This window comes from Camelina sativa, chromosome 13 (assembly GCF_000633955.1).
Source record: "Camelina sativa cultivar DH55 chromosome 13, Cs, whole genome shotgun sequence".
NCBI classification, from domain to species: domain Eukaryota; kingdom Viridiplantae; phylum Streptophyta; class Magnoliopsida; order Brassicales; family Brassicaceae; genus Camelina; species Camelina sativa.
Genome location: NC_025697.1, coordinates 10302290 through 10321483, shown reverse-complemented (window position 1 = coordinate 10321483; position 19194 = coordinate 10302290). Strand labels below are relative to the sequence as shown.

Genomic DNA, 19194 nt, shown 5'->3' with positions numbered 1-19194 from the left:
ACACATGTGACATTGGCGTAATCTGCACTGATACATTTTTCTGTTATCTACTGTTTTAACTTCTCTCTCCCAAAAAGGACAAAGACAAGCAAAGCAACGACAACACACTAGTACACAAATCAAAATCTTCTGTTTTTTTTTTTTTTTTTTTTTTTACATGAATCTCGAGTCTACGGATCCGTATTAAACAAATTTGACGGCTCAATTCTCTCCGATTCCTATTATGTCGTCGTCGATTCATCATTCTCCGTCGTGCCCACTACAAAAAGAATGATCCTTTTTTGATTTCTGAGAAGATAAAAAAGAGATCTTGTTAAAACACTTCACAAAACCAGAAGACCCCAACTCGGGGGAAGCTATATATATATATATATATATGGCGGCTGCTCTGGTTACGGTATATATTCTGATTTGTTGTTTACTATTATTACCTGCGGCGGTTTCGTCTTTCGGTTTCCCGGCGGCGTTGAAACTTGAAAGAGTGATTCCGGCGAATCATGAGATGGAACTAAGTCAGCTCATGGCTCGTGATAAAGCTAGACACGGCAGGTTGTTACAGTCCTTAGGTGGTGTTATAGATTTCCCCGTCGATGGAACTTTTGATCCTTTCGTTGTTGGGTAAATTCAAAAAAATTTCATCTTTTTTCTCTCTTTTTTTTTTTTTTTAATATAGGGATTGATCGATTTTGTTGGCAATGCCTGTAAGGTGTTCGATACAATATCTGAGTATTATTGTGCCAAAAAAAACTTGTTTGTTTTCTTATGTCTCAATCAAAAAAAAGTTGTTTTCTTTGGTTTTTGTTGTCTTCTGCTCAGTTTTGGTGTTTGACTTTTGGACAGATTATACTACACGAAGCTTCGATTAGGATCTCCTCCAAAAGATTTTTATGTACAGGTTGATACTGGAAGTGATGTTTTGTGGGTTAGCTGTGCTTCTTGCAATGGCTGCCCTCAAACCAGTGGACTCCAAGTACAAAGCTTCTGAATAATATCTTTCATTATACTGGTATAGTTTGAGTTCTGGGATTCTGAGATTAATATGCTGTGCTCCTCTCTTTTGCAGATTCAGTTGAATTTCTTTGATCCAGGGAACTCTGTGACAGCAACACCAGTCTCATGTTCTGATCAAAGATGCAGTTGGGGTATTCAGTCCTCTGATTCAGGCTGTTCTGTTCAGAACAACCTTTGTGCTTACACGTTTCAGTATGGAGATGGAAGTGGCACCTCGGGGTTCTACGTCTCTGATGTTTTGCAATTTGACATGATTGTCGGAAGCTCGCTGGTCCCAAACTCAACGGCTCAGGTTGTGTTTGGGTGAGTTTATTTCAGCGAATCCTTTGTTTCATAGGCATCAAATATGGGTCACTACTCTTGACTTTGTTGGTTGCTATGTGGGATTGTTTTTTTCTGGAACCAGATGTAGCACCTCGCAGACGGGAGATTTAGTGAAGTCGGATAGAGCGGTTGATGGAATCTTTGGTTTTGGGCAACAAGGAATGTCTGTAATTTCTCAGCTTGCTTCTCAGGGTTTAGCTCCAAGAGTGTTCTCTCACTGCTTGAAAGGAGAAAATGGAGGTGGAGGCATATTGGTTCTTGGAGAGATTGTGGAGCCAAACATGGTCTTTACTCCACTTGTTCCATCACAGTTAGTTACATTTATCCCCCAAAACCGTTTCATATCTAAATCGTTTTGTTCAAATGTTTAGAGAGTGATTGGTAAGCATGATCTGCGTTCAAATGTTTTAGGCCTCATTACAATGTGAATCTGCTGAGCATCTCTGTGAATGGCCAACCTTTACCTATCAATCCAGCAGTCTTCTCCACATCAAACGGACAAGGAACAATCATCGACACTGGTACAACACTGGCATACCTTTCTGAAGCAGCCTATGTTCCTTTTGTTGAAGCTGTAAGTCCTTAAACCTCCCATTGCTATATCCTTTTGATAACACTTAACTGTCTGAGAATTGTAGTTATAACTGTACTCTATTGAGTTGTAACTCTGCAATATGCCTCTATACATTATTACATGCTATCTTCTTATGAACTTTTTCAGATAACAAATGCTGTTTCACAGTCGGTCAGACCCGTTGTTTCGAAAGGGAACCAATGTTACGTAATAGCCACGAGGTTTATACTCCTCTTTCCAATTTTCTTATCTTAACCATGTCTACTTAAATGGTATCGATATAGTGGAAAAATCTGAACTTATCTATGGTACTGTGAATGTGATGATCAGTGTTGCAGACATATTTCCTCCAGTTAGCTTGAACTTTGCTGGTGGAGCATCCATGTTCTTGAATCCCCAGGATTACCTTATACAGCAGAACAACGTGGTAAGAACTTTCAAATTTGAATTTTTTTATAGGAATCTGGTTTCAGAATTCTGAACCTAACTTGACCTGAAACAGTGAAGTTTTTTCGGATTTTTGGTATAAATTTGTCTCTGCACTTCTGCTTTCTAGGGAGGTACTGCAGTGTGGTGCATCGGTTTTCAAAGGATACAGAATCAGGGTATAACGATCCTTGGAGGTAACCCGAATCGAAAGCTTAACCTTTGTTATTTGAAATCTACGTTTGGTAACACAATACAACGATTTCTTCATCTCTGTTCTGCAGATTTGGTTCTTAAAGACAAAATTTTTGTTTATGATCTGGTCGGTCAGAGAATCGGATGGGCAAACTATGACTGTAATTCTCATCACGCTAAAACCCAAATGACACTCAAAAGCAATGAAATCACTTTAAAACTCCCTCAACTTTGATATTTTCTTCAGGTTCAATGTCGGTAAATGTCTCAGCGACTAGCAGCAGTGGAAGAAGCGAATATGTGAATGCAGGACAGTTTAGTGACAATGCTGCGCCGCAGAAGCCATCAATGGACATTGTTGGAAACACGTTAATACTGTTACTAATGGGAATCAACTTATGCAACTTCGCCTAAATTGTAGTTTCTATACCCTTTTGATGTGTTATTTGTGGTCGGTCACCGGAGAGTAAGTTTCTCCCTACCGGCGAATCCCAGCAGAAGAGAAGTTAACTTCTTTATAGTTGTTTGTTTTTTTATTTCCATCCCATTGTTATAGTTTTGGATGTACATAATTCCTTTTAATTTTATACATAGTGGTGTCTCTGTGTGTGTATTGTTCTTCTGATCAAGTTTAACTTTTCCACTATGTTGATGTTATATAGAGAGATTCTCCAAAGATAAAAACGAAATCATAGTACTCCAAAGCATCAAAATCTTTAACAAAAAGCAAAAGCAAAGAAAATGATGAAATAACGTTTTTACATACTTGTATCATTGAGCGTCAAGTTATGGAGTACTACTATATCTAAGGATCATAGTTTATTTGATCACAGTTTATTTGATCATAGTTTATTTAATATTTTTCATTCTCCGTCTTCTTCCGATCATCATCAAGCAATATATTTTAACAGTCTTACACCACGTATGATAATTTTTTTATAATAACTAAGAAAAATGTAAATTTTATTTTTTTCTTTGTTTGTTTTAGTTTGTTTTGTGTAATATTTAGATTCTATCATTTTAGTTGGAATGTATTTTTTTTTTGTGTTGGTTTCGAGTATGTTTCATAATTATTTAATCAACTAAAATTTGATTATTAATCTTAAAAACAAATAATATTTGACATAAATACATAGATAAATATACCAAAAATACACATAGATAAATATTATATATTATATCATTTTTAAAACTTAGAGAATGATCTGTGCTATACCACAAGTCAATTATTTTGTACACCTAAATCTGAAGATGAAGATTATTCGATAGTGCATGTACATTAGATAATATTGTTTTTCGTGATTGATTTTGTAAGATTTAAAAGATTTAACTATTCCCTAATCACAAATTATATATTTTTTTAAAAATATTTCATGATAAAATTTATTTTTTTTCTTATTTTTTTTGTATGATCCATATTAAATACATGTGGATCTTAGATCTTCTAACTGGATAATCCAATTAAATTTTTCATCAATACCAAATTATCCTTATTAATTTCAGATTTTTTCCTAAAAATAATAATTTAGTGGCAATTGAGATAATAAGAGCCATACTTTTAGATATTCAGTTATTTTGTACTTCTTTTTTAGTATTATAAAAATAGACCCAGTGTTGTGCCAAGGTCAATAAAGGCCTAAGGCAAATAATAAAAATGTAGCTTCTCACATTCTATTTTTGAGAATTTTTTTTATCTTATTTTGTACAAAAAAAGGAAATATTGTTCATTTTCAAAAAAATTTCCTAAAAACATGATTTAGTAGCTAATGCAAAGGAAAAACAAACAAATTTTCCATAAATGTAAATGATATGAGTCTTGTTTCCAAAAAAAGTCCTATAACATTACATAAAAATGTATGTTCAGCCTAATTTAGGAAAAATGTGGCATATTATTTATGTAATTTTTTTTTGTGGCCTAAGACAAATGCCTTTTTTTTATATTACCTAAGGCACGACTCTGAATAGACCGACAAATAATCTACGAGATTAATTATTAGTTTTTTTTTGACAGCTAGTTATTAGTTTTTGTTGTATTAAGTTTATTTTTAATTTTTAGTTTAAGTACTTATGATTTATGAATACATTAAAATTAAAGGATTGATTTGTATGAATTAAAAATCTCTAAATATGGAGATATCTATTTTGGAGACGAAAATGAAGATAAGTTGGAGAAGTTTTTTCTTTAAAATGGAGTTTGGAGTTGAAAATGAAGATGAGTTAGAGATGATCTAATATACCTAAACTCACTCATGTAAGAACAAATTAATAAGTGTCTTTCATATTAATGTGCCTAATACGCACTCATGTAACAAGTGTCTTTCAAATCAGAACAAAGGTGAATTGTTTTTAAAATAGCAACTATTAAGCAAAATTAAAATAGCAACTATTAAGCAAAATTCATTATCTCTATATTATTTAAAAGAAACAAAGTTAATAAAGTTACAGATTGTGCAATTAACTCTCCTATCAATAAAGTTATAGATTGTGTAATTACTACAATAGCGTATAAATTCTTAAACAAAAACCTTATAACCCACAAAAGCTTAGATTCTTATTTGTTATAATTAGTTGGTTCGATAGAGAGAGTCTTTCAATGCAACCCTCCATGATTTCTTGTGGAAGAACTATTTATCTGATGATAACTTCTCATTTGAGGAGTTGAGATGAAAACTCATTGTTGTGAGTTTAATTAAAAAACAAAAAATATTTATTAAAAATATTTACCCATTAAACATACTCTTAATGACAAAATTCATCTTAATCACCCCAATTACCACACTAAACATGATCTTAATGAAAAAAATCATTTCAATCACCCACATAGGGTCTATAAAATATGAAAATTTAAGCAGAAAATCAAAAAATTATGTGTCAGTATTTGAGAGAAAGTTTTGGAGATTATTATTAGGACAAAAGAATCTCATAATTCTCTTTGTCAAATTACACTTCCGTACACTCTGTTTCAGACAGAGTCAACGAAAGCCCTAATTCTCTGACACAGACACACTACTATCTCCAGTTTCATAATCAATCATTCGGTTCGGTTCCGTAGTTTTTATCTGCATTAATTGGTATTTTGCTAAAATTGGGAAATTTAATCGAATCTTTTTTTTTTAAATCATCCATCCTCTAAAGCTCTCCCAAATTTCTAGGGTTTAGGGGTTTTCCCCTGAATTTGAATTTCCCAGATCTCATCATCTAAAAACTCCAAAATCGGTTGAGGATTCTCATCAATTCCAGCCATGGCGGATGAGAAGAACGGTGGACGTCTGAGTGACGCTAGTGACTACTCGTCAGAGGACGAAGGAACAGAGGATTACAGGAGAGGAGGCTACCATACGGTTCGAGTCGGTGATACTTTCAAGAATGGATCTTATGTCATTCAGAGTAAGCTTGGTTGGGGACATTTCTCCACTGTTTGGCTTACTTGGGACACTCACAACTCTGTAAGTCACACTCTTTTCAATTCTACGGTTCGTCAAATTTTTAAGGTTTTATCAGTATATGTATTGCATTGTTGGGATTGAGCTTAGCTTTGTTGGATAAATGTGAATGTGAATCTTGCCTTTCAATTTTACTGTTTGTAGAGATATGTGGCTTTGAAAATCCAGAAGAGTGCTCAGCATTATACTGAGGCAGCCATGGACGAGATAAAGATATTGAAACAGATTGCGGAAGGTGATGCTGAAGACAACAAGTGTGTTGTGAAGCTTCTTGATCATTTCAAGCACGCAGGTCCTAATGGGAACCATGTTTGTATGGTCTTTGAGTATCTGGGAGACAACCTCTTGTCTGTTATCAAGTACAGTGATTACCGAGGGGTTCCTCTTCACATGGTTAAAGAGATCTGTTTTCATATTTTAGTTGGTTTGGATTATCTTCACCGCAAACTCTCGATTATTCATACTGATATCAAGCCGGAGAACATTCTGCTTTGTTCCACCATTGATCCTGAAGCAGATGCTAGGAAAGCAGGTACTCCTCTTGTACCTCCAACGGCGAAGGACAAGAATGTTCCTGAGAGACTGGCTGAGAAAGACAAACCAAAGAGTTACACGTACGGTGAGGATTTGACTAAGAATCAGAAAAAGAAGATTCGTAAGAAAGCTAAGAAAGTGGAAGGTTCAGAGGAAGATGAGAGAGATACTAACTCCGAGGCAAGACCAAATGGAGCTTCAACTGTGGTGGGGTCGGAAGAGAGTTCGGAAAGAGTAAAAGATGCAGAGAATGATAGTCAAAAGAGTCGGGGAAACAGGAGAGGAAGTCGATCCACGAGGCAAAAGCTACTTGCGGATGTTGATCGAAAATGCAAGTTGGTGGATTTTGGGAATGCTTGTTGGACTTATAAACAGTTTACGAGTGATATACAGACGAGACATTACCGGTGTCCTGAGGTTGTTCTTGGCTCAAAATACTCAACCTCAGCAGATATGTGGTCATTTGCTTGCATTTGTTTTGAGCTTGCCACCGGAGATGTTCTATTCGATCCTCACAGTGGTGAAAACTTTGAGCGGGATGAGGTATATATATATCTCTTGCTTTCTCATGTTCATTCATTTCGTCTATATTCAGCAGAGCTTATATATATAACTAATGGGCTTCTTGTTTCAGGATCACTTAGCATTGATGATGGAGCTTGTTGGGGTGATGCCAAGAAAGGTAAAAATTTGAGAAACAGTGTTCTTTTTGTTTATCAGTATGGTTTCGCGCTTTTTAACGGAAACTTTTATTTATGTAGATTGCATTAGGGGGACGCCATTCGCGAGATTTCTTCAACCGACAGGGTGAACTGAGGCACATCAGGCGGTTACGGTTTTGGCCACTTAGCAAGGTCTTAACGGATAAATATGACTTCAGTGAGGAAGATGCAATTGCTATGCAAGATTTCATCATTCCTATTCTTGGATTTGTACCTGAGAAGAGACCAACGGCTGCTCAGTGCCTAACGCACCCATGGATGAATCCGGTCCCTAGATCATTGAAACCGTCATCGAGTCCACAAAAACCCAAAGAAGAAGAAGAAGCATCAGATGAGGATAAAACGAAGGTAAAGGATGAGAGGGAAGCGATGGAGGTTGGTGTTGGGAACATCGCCATTGATGGCTCGGAACCAAAGACCTCAGCAAGAGAAGGTCGTCAATCTGCTCGTGACCTTCGCACTTGAGAAAACATAATTACGGGAAAAATTTTGTATGTCTTTGAATATCTTCTCTGGGAATCGAAGATTTAGATACTGTGTTGTTTTATTCTCCCTTCACTATTGAAAACAAAAGATTTGAAAATTCATTTGCTTTTAATACAAGCTTATTAAATGATACACTGATTTAACTGTAACCAATAGTGCAGAGCATACGCAATGAGGACATAACACACAAGTACAGGGGTTCAATGGAGACCACACAATAAATATATATCAAACTTTTTATGAACTTACTTCCGCTCTAACACCTAGAAGGGGCCTAATGCCACAATGTAAATGTGTGATGAAATTTTCTTTCTTCACGGATTTTCACCTGTAATATATACGTTTATTTTCAGCTCTCTTCATCAAATTTCAAGGAAAACGGAAATATTTTAGGATTGAAGACGGATTTACCAGTTCTTTTGTCTTTTAGGATTGAAGGTTCAAAATATTTTGCGTCTACTGAGATACGAATACATGAGGAAGAAGGCGACTGCAGCGCCTATGATGATTCCACCCGTTGTTAGCCAGAATGCAGACTGCATAAACCCAAGATTTTAATGGTAAAGTGATGGCTAAATAGTGTATAAAGATGTGGCTACGTGATGAGGGCTTACAGCTTGTTCCTCAAGATAGGACCTCAAGTTCATGCCGAATATACCTGCACGCACCCAAAAGAAAAGTTTTAAGCCCTTTACCATGATTTGATGAACAGGGGAAAATAGGAATTGTTGGCTTGGAGATCATGTATAAATAGCACACTCGGTTCAATCTCGGTAGTTGGTAGTTAAAATGCAAAAAGAAGAAGCAAGCCTCTAACACAGTTCAAAGGTTGCAAATCATAAACGGGTAGTGAATGTACCTGCGATCAGAGCACCAACTGCAACACAAAATGTACCGACCTGAAGAAGCAGCTCAAATCTGCTGACCTCAAGCCTCCGAGAACTGGAAAATAAACAACAATGTATCATGATAAGAGTGCCTATTCATTTGAGAGAAAGGAGTGTTATGTTATTTTAAGAACCTTAGATTGACAGCAATTGAGTCTTCCATTTCCTTTGCAGAATCTAGAAGTCTTTCTGCTTGTCCATGGCATGACTCACATCTGCACATACGAAGCCATAGAGTTTCACTACAAAACAATGTAACATATCAGAGTTCTTCAAGAGTAAAAGTCAAGACCTCTGCAGATAGTTCTCCAAGAGCATTTCTATTTCCTCCTCTTCTTCTGCACAGAAACAGAACAAGAAAATGAATCTCGTTAAACTCATCTGTTTGTGGTGACTATCACGGAGTAAATGTTTGCAGTCTTACCCTCAGCAATCAGCTTCTCTGAGGGTAACGTACACTCCAAATCATCGTCTCCTCTTCTAAGTGTGCAATTTCGTCCCATGATGCATATGCGGCGTATTTCATGGGGATCCTCTAAAAGATCTAGGAGCATTTGTCTAAGAGCTCCAGCTCTGGAGCCTAATTCGACCTTTAAAAAGTATTTAAGGAAAAAAACAATACAAAGAAACGAAAACTGAGTTCTCTGAAGTGAACAACTGAATCAAGTATATGCATAGATAAACAACTTAATGAAGTTTACCAGTCTTTGCTTACTAATACGAAGTTCCTCCAATATATCAGCAGTTAAGCGGTTGGGCAAAACCTCAAGAAGAGCTTGGACCTAAACCAAATGGCATAAATATAAAAATTTAAGACCAAAAGAAACGATGATAAACTCCATCGTGAGTATGTGAGGCGTCAGAAGACAGACACATGCCACAGAGGTGGCAAGTGAAAGATTTAAGCAGAAAGAAGAAGAGGATATTTTGAAACCCAATCTGTAACAAACTTTCTTTACAAATTGTTCTAGTATAAAGACAAACTGTCATTGTTTAGAGAGGGTTATGCAAATTATCATACAAGATCTCGGATGTGGGATTCATGAGTGGTGAGCTAGAAATGATGTTCTAGTCCTTCTTTCTATGCTTGTATGATCTTAAAAATCCATAAGCCAATGTTTGGAGAAACTACAGGGTTTCATGACAGTACGTATCATGCTCAGTTCAGTGTGATATTTATACCAGAAACTAAACTTTGTATGAATAGGAAAATGCATTATTCGACCCTATAAAGGGCAGTCTCATCCTCCATAGCATGACTCAGTTCCTTCTGATTTTTGCGATACAAGAAGCTACAGAATCATGGAGGATGTCCTAGTCCAGCAGTCAAAGTGAAGAAGAACTAAATGAAATATACTCACTAGTTTTCATACTCACACGGGGTTCTATGTCCATAAGCCTTTGCTCTAATCGTTGTATCCTTGAGATAAGCGCAGATTCAACAGCCTTCAATTAAGCCAGAGTAATGAAACGTTAACACCAAAGAGGTTGAAATTATTTTGAACTCAAGTTATGCAGGGCTGAAGAGATGATTTTCATATATTTCTTCTTTTCTAACATAAACAAATCATCATCCCATAGGGTTATCTATGAGTCAAACAAACCTCGAGTTCAAATGGCATAGAGGGTCCTCCATTCATACTTCGTGGGTTAAGCCGAGGCATCAATGTATCTACAAAAGCCCTTCCTCCTCTCCTGAAAATATATTGGACTGACATCAACAAAACTTAACAAAAATAGAGTGAATAATCAGAAGGAAAAAGAAAAGAGATATACTGCTACCAAAATTACCGGTTATAATCAAATATAAGGACACGGTCTCGCATTGCTATTGCTCGCAGGGATCCCAAATTGAGCAGAATCGCATGTTCACGAACCTAAATAACAGGTAAGTAAAGATTCCATCATTGTCATATACAAATAAAATACAGGGTAATGAGATAGAGATGGTAAGAGAAATGATAGTTGAAGCTAATTTTACCAAGAGAGATGGCACTGAGTTAGTCATAAACAATGAAGGATCAACGCTTCGTATATCTCTTGGACGAAGACCTGATGAAAAACAAAAGAAAGAGTAAACTTATTCATAGCTAGAGAACCACCAACATCAAGATCAAAATGTATAATTTAGTCGAGATAATAAACACTCACCACTGGATTTGAGAAGCTGTCTTCTGTTAATCTTCCTTGTAGATATTACTCCAGTCGCCTTCACTTCAACAACCTTAACATTTTTATTTTTTAATTCAAGAGACATAATAAAAGTTAAAAATTTTTTGATGAGACACAATCAAAGGTGACAGCTTTTAACCATATGAACATGCAAATTTCAATTAGAAGAGAGAAACAATAAAACCTCATAAACGGGTTCACGAATTCCCAGAGACGTAGAATCACTTGAAGAAGAAGAAGAATTGATCTTCTTTGAATCATCGCTTCCTCCGTTATCTCCTCCGTCACTGTTACCACTGTCACTACCATCGTCATCGCTAACGTTTAGGGATTCGTAATCGCCGACGAAATCCTCGGCAGCGGTTGTTGAGGATTTCGCTAAACATTTCGATCTCGATGATGATGATAAAACTTTGAGTGCTTCGAAGTAGATCGGAGTTCTTCTACTCAGGGCAGATAAGTGGAGAGAAAAGGAAGAAGAAGATCCAGGAAGAAGGTAATGGAGAGACGGAGATGGAGAATGATCGGAGGAATTGAGGAGTGGAGTGAATGAAGAGGGAGATGGAGTTAACGCCATTGTTGGTGGTAGGATGAAGCTTTGGTTATGGAGAGATTCTTCGTTTGGATTTTTTTTTTTAAGCTTAAGGATAATTTTACAAATAAAATATAAATAAAACAATATCCATTTTTTTGTATATTATTTTGTAAAAATTATTTAGAGAAATTTATAAAAATATGATGCCTCGTCCCACTCAAATATTTTCGAACTATCTACNTTTTTTTTTTTTTTTTTTGGCATTTATTTTACAAGTTGTGTGTTAAATAGAAATAAAATTTTGGATTTTAGAAAAATAGATATACTAGAAATCACAATCAATCTTTTTTTTTGTGTGAATATTTGATAAATAAATCTCTACCATGTTTTTTTTTAATTAACTTTATATTTTCAGTTAAATTGTAATTATTTCATATGAAGCAAAACGGACTCTATTATCAAAAACAAAATACAAGAATTAAAACAAAAAAAAAATCTTATTTAAAAGTATATTTTTATTACAGAAAATATTTTGTTAATTTATTTGTTAAGAAACTGATTATTGTTTTAGATTAATGAATAAACAATTTGTGGTAGTTGACCGTTAATTTTGTGGCGGAGGATTAATTTGAGATTTTCTCAATTTCTCCACCTGTGAATGATCTATTTGTTGCCACCTGTCCCGAGGTTCATTTAAACAGTTGGCAGAGTCTGCGTGGTTCATCCAAAAAAGGGGTGTTATTTGTTCTATTGAAAATATTAAGGTACTTTCAAAAACATAGAATAATATGCAGGTCCCAAAACAAAACACGATTTAGTACAAGGGCTAATTCATAATATTTAAGTAAAGAGGCGTTTCGAATTTTCTGGGCGAGAGAAGGAGAAGAAATAAGGGCAGAGGAGAAAAAAAAAACCCCAGCGAGGTTCAATGGAAGACGATGAAGCTAAGCAGCGAAGAGAACTTCAAGAAGGAGATGATTCTTATGAACGAAGAGAAAACGAGTACCCATCTCATCATCCTCCACCTCCTTCAGATGAAGTAAGAGCATCAATAACTCTTAATTTCAAGTTTAAATTGTAGAAATCGAGCTTGAAGCTAGTTTCAATGGTACTTTATGTGATCAAGTTTTTTTTCATCTGTGGCAATTAAAGAGTCTATTTTCGATTGAAATTTTAGCTTTTTCGTAGTATTGTTAACAGTGATTTCTCTATGTTCTGCAGTTGTTCGACATTTCAACTACTGTTGATCCTAGCTATGTTATTTCACTGATAAGGAAGCTTCTTCCAGTTGATTCGAGCAGTGAAGAGCGACGTAACAATCATATGAATGCTAATAATGTGGTTCAAGGTGTTGACACTTCCAATGGTGGTCCAGAGAGCATGGACATTGGAGGTTACAATAACGAATCCACTTCTGAGGAGAAGGTCACGGTGGGTTCAGGTCGGGAGACGGGAATGGTGAGCGGGTCATCAGTGGAAGAAGCTTGGGAAGATCATGGTTGTGTTTTGTGGGATCTTGCTGCTAGTAGAACTCATGCTGAGCTAATGGTAATGGGCTTAGATAAGTAGTACACCTTTGAATTGTTGAAAGATGGTATTGGTTTCTATCTAGACAAGAGAGCAGCTTGGTTACATGTATATAACTCTATGTGCTGGAAGTTTTGATTATTATCTTGTATTCACTTTGGATTTGCAGGTACAGAACCTGATTTTAGAAGTTCTTCATGCAAATCTTATGGTTTCAGAATCTGCCCGCATTCGAGTAAGGAATTTAGTATATCTATGATCAATGGCCAAGTCTGATAATTTTCTAGTTTTGTTTGTCTTCTTGGACTTTACATTTCTTTTTTTTCATTTTGGGGCTTGCAAGGAAATCTGTCTCGGGATTATTGGGAACCTTGCTTGCCATGAAGGTTTGTTGCAACATGTAGAGTCAACAGCAGGACTCGTCAATATACTTGTGGGGCAGTTGTTTCTTGATGATACCCAATGCTTAAGTGAAGTTTGTAGGTAAAAAATCAGTTTATGACAACAAATGTAAATCATGTTCAATTAGTTGGTTTGGTTATCTTAAATACTGATATATGTTTCCAATAGGATACTAACCACAGGTCTCTCTGGGACTGGGTGTACCTTCTGGGCTGAGTGTTTGCAGTCTGATGATATACTTCGCCGTATTTTTTGGATTGCGGAAAATACCTTGAATCCACATCTTACTGAGAAGGTAACTTCTGATATTTGTGCTTGTAACTGAGTCATTCTTGTACTGGACGAATTGATGGTTGAAAGGTTGATCGAACTGGTGAATTTTTATAGGACTCAGTTTCAGATGGAAATCTTTCCCTAACTCTCTACTTTATGCTTATTCATGTCCCTCAACCATTTTCTGTAAGTTTTGGTTTATCATGGCTGTTTTTGAATTTGCTATATCTTTTCCATTTTTCTCCATAGAGTGTAGGGTTATTGTTAGGTATCATAGAAGGTCAACCAGAGATTGGGCAGCTATTGATCCCACCACTAATGACATTGGGTTTGACGAGTCTCTTGATCAATCTTCTTTCTTTTGAAATGAGCAAGTTGACGAAAGAAAGAATTCCAGAAAGGTAAAGAATATAAATTTATCTTAAGGGCTATTAAGTGTTAATGAAACAAGTGTTATGCTTTAGTATGTAAAATCTACCCTTATATATGATTTCAGGTACCCCATCCTTGAAATTATTCTCCGAGCTATTGAAGCCCTTTCTGCTTCAGATAGCCATTCTAAAGAGATTTGCTCTAGCAAAGAACTATTTCAGCTAGTCTGTGATCTTATGAAGCTTCAGGACAAAGCTGAGGTAGTTTTTGGTTTACATGAAGCTTTCCATTGAATATATCTGAAGTTATAATCTAATAAACTTAACTTCACTGTAGGTGGCAACATCTTGTGTTACTGCTGGAGTTTTGATCGCAAATATTGTATCGGAAACAGTCGATTTTGTTCCAGAAGTATCGGAAGGTAAGCTACTTACTTTACTTTCATGGAATGTCTGGTTATAATTTTCCATTTAGGTTTGCAAAGTGTGACATGACTCTACTTTACGTAGTTCTGAATTCTGGAATCGTGGTGTTAGGAAAAAGTTATAATCAAATTTGTTTAACAAGTATGAGATTTTTATATTGATGGAAAGCATTCTGAGGACATTTTTTTGCAATGCAGTTATACTTGACAAATTAGGATGAACAGAGCAAATATTTGCATAGTGTTGTTGGTTGTTTCATCTAAGTTCTTTATCTGACACTAGAATCTGTTCAGCAGATTTCTCTTTCTTGGAAGGTTTATTCAGTACTTTACCATTTGCTTCGGATGACTTAGAAGCAAGAAGAGCAATTTGGAATGTTATTGCGAGGTTACTTGCCAGTGTTAATGAGTCTGAGACATTCTCTCCGAGTCAGTACATATTGGTTTTCTTAAGGAACTCGGATATTATAGAAGATGATCTTCTCGATACCCAACTAGAAGATTCAAACGAGGAATTCCAAAACACACTCCCTTCCCAGATGAAGTCAAGTGCGCGAATGATTGCTGTATCCACTTTTATATTCCTTTGTTTTTGTTGCTTCTTTCTAATTTCTACAAATATGGCGTGCACATATATTTTTGTTGACCTTAAGCAACAACAGATACAGAAGATTGAGTCGATATTAAACATTTGGATTACTCGCAATGAGAATCTGCAGGAGGAAAGCATAACTGGGGACTGCTCTATAAACAAAGATGGTGTTAAAAGGCTATTGGATTGCTGTCAAAGATATATCGGATAAGCTATTCTCCATCTCTAGAGTAAGGATTGTAAGACTTGTTTGCATTCAAAATTTATTACAAGTGATATATGCAGTCTGAAAAACTCAAAACCTCTCATAATACGATTGGTCTTGAAGTTCCAGAGGCTTTGTTTCTATTGTTAGATACTTTTGCTACAGCCACTTCGATTGTAGTCCGAATTGGAAATATTCTAATCAACCTGACTCAGAATTTTCTTCTTTCTTAATTGTAGATCTGTGAAGGTTCTTAATTCCTGGCGAATCTTCCCATGGTCACTCAAGGCATAACGCATTACACCATCAAGCTTCAAGATATCACTAACTCAGGTGGACTTTTTGGTAGACATATACAGGTTAGAACTTGCCTGTCTTTCTCATATCCATATAGATTACTTAGGAGACAGTCTGGTAAATTGTACACAAGAAAGGCATGTGCAACCAAAAAAAATACTCATATTTTGAAAGCTAGAAGTCTATCTTCCGACATAAATCTCGATTAAGTTTTGAAATCCAAATGGGCAATAAAAATACATAAACTGAAAATTACAATCTAATTAAGCCATAGTTGAAAAGCAACAATGATCTTGAAAAGAATGTAGAGTAGATGGATATGATCAGGAGATGAGAGAGATGCCAGAGAGCAAGAGATTGTCTGCGAGAATCTTGTTAGCAGCTTCCGTTGGATGAAACCCGTCCCAAAAGACATACTCAGTCGCGTTGTTACATGTTCCTAATGATTTAGGGTTACATAGTATTGATGTCTCTAGTAATCCTGTTCCACAACAAGCTCTTCTTGCCTCTGCAAATCCTGAAAATTTAACATAGAACCCACAACTAAAATTAAAAACCTGTTAACCAAGCATTGTTCTATGCTTTAAAATATATTCAAATACCAAATTCAGATGGCCTAGTGGCGAGATCATAAAGAGGCTGATAGATATCAAACACGACTAGATTGAGTCCAATGAGGTTTCTCTTGAGATCCTGCGACGTTGTATTGAGTTTGTTGTTGAAGGAGACTGCATCGTTGTTTAGCTGCTCCGAGCATCCACCTTCGTGTGGTCCTGCCACAGTTATGGCCGCCGGTAAACATCCCATCGGCGGAAGCGTAGTCACTCCGATCCTTCTTGCTCCTAACGAGTATAAATTCTATGGATCCCAAAACAGAGCAAAACAAAAACAGAACAAACTCACACTTTAGCTACTTTTGATTGTCTGAAAAAACAGAAACTGCGATATTAAGTTTATGATTTGAACAAATAAACAAATAATGGAGANTTGGTAGACATATACAGGTTAGAACTTGCCTGTCTTTCTCATATCCATATAGATTACTTAGGAGACAGTCTGGTAAATTGTACACAAGAAAGGCATGTGCAACCAAAAAAAATACTCATATTTTGAAAGCTAGAAGTCTATCTTCCGACATAAATCTCGATTAAGTTTTGAAATCCAAATGGGCAATAAAAATACATAAACTGAAAATTACAATCTAATTAAGCCATAGTTGAAAAGCAACAATGATCTTGAAAAGAATGTAGAGTAGATGGATATGATCAGGAGATGAGAGAGATGCCAGAGAGCAAGAGATTGTCTGCGAGAATCTTGTTAGCAGCTTCCGTTGGATGAAACCCGTCCCAAAAGACATACTCAGTCGCGTTGTTACATGTTCCTAATGATTTAGGGTTACATAGTATTGATGTCTCTAGTAATCCTGTTCCACAACAAGCTCTTCTTGCCTCTGCAAATCCTGAAAATTTAACATAGAACCCACAACTAAAATTAAAAACCTGTTAACCAAGCATTGTTCTATGCTTTAAAATATATTCAAATACCAAATTCAGATGGCCTANCCTGCGCTGACGATATATATGCCATCTGAGATTATGGAAGTGGCGTTTGCATTGTTGTTTGAGGCTGCCATTTCTTGGATTCGGCTAATGTAGTCTTTGTAATGTTCAAGCTGTTGCGGCAACGATATTGCACTCTTCATAATCAACAATGAAATTAAGTAAGAAGACGTTCTCAATTAATTAAGATTCAATTTAATTATTGTTAGACGACAAATAAATAAAAAAGGAGAAAAAACATGGTACTAACGTAGAGCTTGGCTGTGCCATCGTAATAACCGGAGGCTGCAGAGGCAAAGTTTGCTCCTATCAAAAGGTTTCTTCCTTTTGCCTTTTTGCTTAGATAAGCTTGTGGGTATGACGTGAACCCAAGATTCTCAGCTGCACAATGTATATACATAATTAATTGATCATTATTTCATTATATAGTAATCATTATATATATGTGCACATATACATGCACACATATCGACCTAATGCATGTACATTGTTTCTTCGTATTTCATTTCAAATAAATTGTTTACTTTACACCCCCATGCAAATATAATCCAACAATTAGTTGTTTTTATTTTTTACTCTAACTTGTCTCTAAGTTGAAGAAATCATCCATCAAGTTATGGCTCTTAATTTTCTACTTTTAGTTTTTGAATCCTTGCTAGAAATCATAGAATTCACATCAATATATAGGTGCATGTGAAAACAGTTACCTTCACTCAAGAATATTTAACTAGTATAGTTCTGCAATATTTCACAAAAATGCCTTCTAGATCATCATGTAATTTGAGCACATATACATGTGTAAAGACTAGATGCTGTTCAGAAGGATATATATATACAGGCATGCATGTGTATTTGTCATTAATATTCGATTTAAGTGGAAGAACATAAAAAAATAAGTACCGGTGAAGTCCGTAGCTAACTTTCCGTTGCAGAAGCGTCCGGTGGGTTTATGGGTTGTGAAGTCTCTTCCATAAGGAGGAAAATTAGCTTTAACGATTGTGTAGATATCATTGTTGTTTCCAACATCAACCACCGAATCACCAAATATGAACATGGATGGAACCAGTGGTTGTGCCTCCATCACCACCATTAGCTCAAGCAACATTAAAGACCCTACCGTTAGATATAGATCTAACAAAACTCCCACTCCCGAGAAACTCATGATTTTTACTTTCTTTCTTCAAAAAATGAAGGTTATAATGATGATGACTAAGATGATTATGGTGATGTTGATGCTCATATGAGTAGCATGAGTGTCATGTAGTTTGGCATGCAAGGGTGTTTATATAGAACAAACAAACATTTGGGGGAACACTAGTATTAAATGTGATATATAGAATTAGGTGGAGTATACTGAAATGTTTTTAACACAGTATATAATGAAAGTAGTATTGTAACGTTTATGTGTACATGTCTTTTGTGTCTGTGATATACGCACAACACATTGATGTGTCTCTGTTGGCCTGATAATTAAAGAGAAGTAAAAAACACTTTGCAGAGAGAGAGAGAGAGAGCCACATTGAAAGAAAGTAGTTGCGAGACTCGGGCATTGATTTGTCTTTTACATTTATAGTTCAGTTACGTTTATGTGTGCCATTTGACACTTGTCTATATCTCCAACTCTCTTACGTCTATACGATTTATGCAAACTTGAACATATTTCTACATAAAAAACTGCTCCCAACAAAAAAAATTACGCTTAGTCTACTGGAAAAATAAGCGAACAGAACGTTCTTTTACTTTTGAATCAGTAAAAATGTTATAGGATTTGGTTTGAAAAAAAGAAAGAATTCAGAAAATAGAGAGGAAGTCTATAAATCGTAAGTCTCTGATGATGTAATGTGAACCGGACTTAAAATGTAACGTACGTCTCGAAGTCTCTGATGATCAAAGGAAGTAGTCTATAAATCGTAAGTCTTAGTTGAACACGCCAAGAAGATCTCTAAGTTAGTCATTAATTTGTTTTGCTAATAATGTTATAATTATGCATTAAAAATGAAACTGTTGAGCCCTTTTTTTAAAAAAAAAAAAAAAATGAAACTGTTTAGGTTGTGGACAAAATTGTATAACCTATAGATAATAGATTGGTGAAAGCAAAATTCAATTCACATAACGGTAAATAAATTACAAACTAAATGTTTTGTTTTAAAACAAGTTAATTAGAACAAAAAATTACTCAAATTATTGGTACGATGACATTAACTTAAGCTCAAATTGTAGAATTATTTTTTTCC

At 35.6% G+C, this 19194-nt stretch overlaps 4 protein-coding genes and 1 pseudogene across 5 annotated transcripts; 3 read left to right on the top strand and 2 right to left on the bottom strand.

Annotated features, from left to right (window-relative positions):
* Positions 1-3159, top strand: LOC104736298 (aspartic proteinase-like protein 2). Its single transcript, XM_010456260.2, has 10 exons — positions 1-618; positions 841-970; positions 1064-1314; positions 1418-1645; positions 1747-1909; positions 2057-2130; positions 2240-2336; positions 2466-2532; positions 2620-2691; positions 2778-3159. Exons 1-10 carry the CDS (start codon positions 377-379, stop codon positions 2942-2944), a joined length of 1491 nt encoding a protein of 496 aa, XP_010454562.1. The 5' UTR covers positions 1-376; the 3' UTR covers positions 2945-3159.
* Positions 5496-7845, top strand: LOC104736295 (SRSF protein kinase 1-like). Its single transcript, XM_010456257.2, has 4 exons — positions 5496-5976; positions 6118-7050; positions 7142-7189; positions 7269-7845. Exons 1-4 carry the CDS (start codon positions 5773-5775, stop codon positions 7692-7694), a joined length of 1611 nt encoding a protein of 536 aa, XP_010454559.1. The 5' UTR covers positions 5496-5772; the 3' UTR covers positions 7695-7845.
* Positions 7805-11428, bottom strand: LOC104736296 (magnesium transporter MRS2-11, chloroplastic). Its single transcript, XM_010456258.2, has 14 exons — positions 10959-11428; positions 10754-10826; positions 10584-10654; positions 10394-10479; positions 10207-10297; positions 9980-10048; positions 9304-9384; positions 9027-9192; positions 8895-8940; positions 8737-8817; positions 8575-8657; positions 8330-8373; positions 8127-8251; positions 7805-8043 (listed from the first exon to the last, which is right to left on the bottom strand). The coding sequence occupies exons 1-13, from the start codon at positions 11349-11351 to the stop codon at positions 8156-8158; spliced, it is 1380 nt and encodes a 459-aa protein (XP_010454560.1). The 5' UTR covers positions 11352-11428; the 3' UTR covers positions 7805-8043; positions 8127-8155.
* LOC104736293 lies at positions 12191-16860 on the top strand. Of its 2 annotated transcripts, XR_759559.2 has the most exons (12): positions 12191-12348; positions 12531-12857; positions 13006-13071; positions 13180-13319; positions 13407-13533; positions 13761-13912; positions 14008-14143; positions 14220-14304; positions 14602-14873; positions 14970-15129; positions 15344-15463; positions 16406-16860. XR_759559.2 is itself a non-coding variant. In XM_010456256.2 (11 exons), exons 1-10 carry the CDS (start codon positions 12238-12240, stop codon positions 15108-15110), a joined length of 1554 nt encoding a protein of 517 aa, XP_010454558.1. In that variant the 5' UTR covers positions 12191-12237; the 3' UTR covers positions 15111-15129; positions 15344-15454. The 2 variants fall into 2 exon arrangements, 1 of the variants encoding a protein (XP_010454558.1); XM_010456256.2 differs by lacking the exon at positions 16406-16860 and having other exon boundaries at positions 14605-14873; positions 15344-15454.
* Positions 15544-18329, bottom strand: LOC104736294 (annotated as a pseudogene).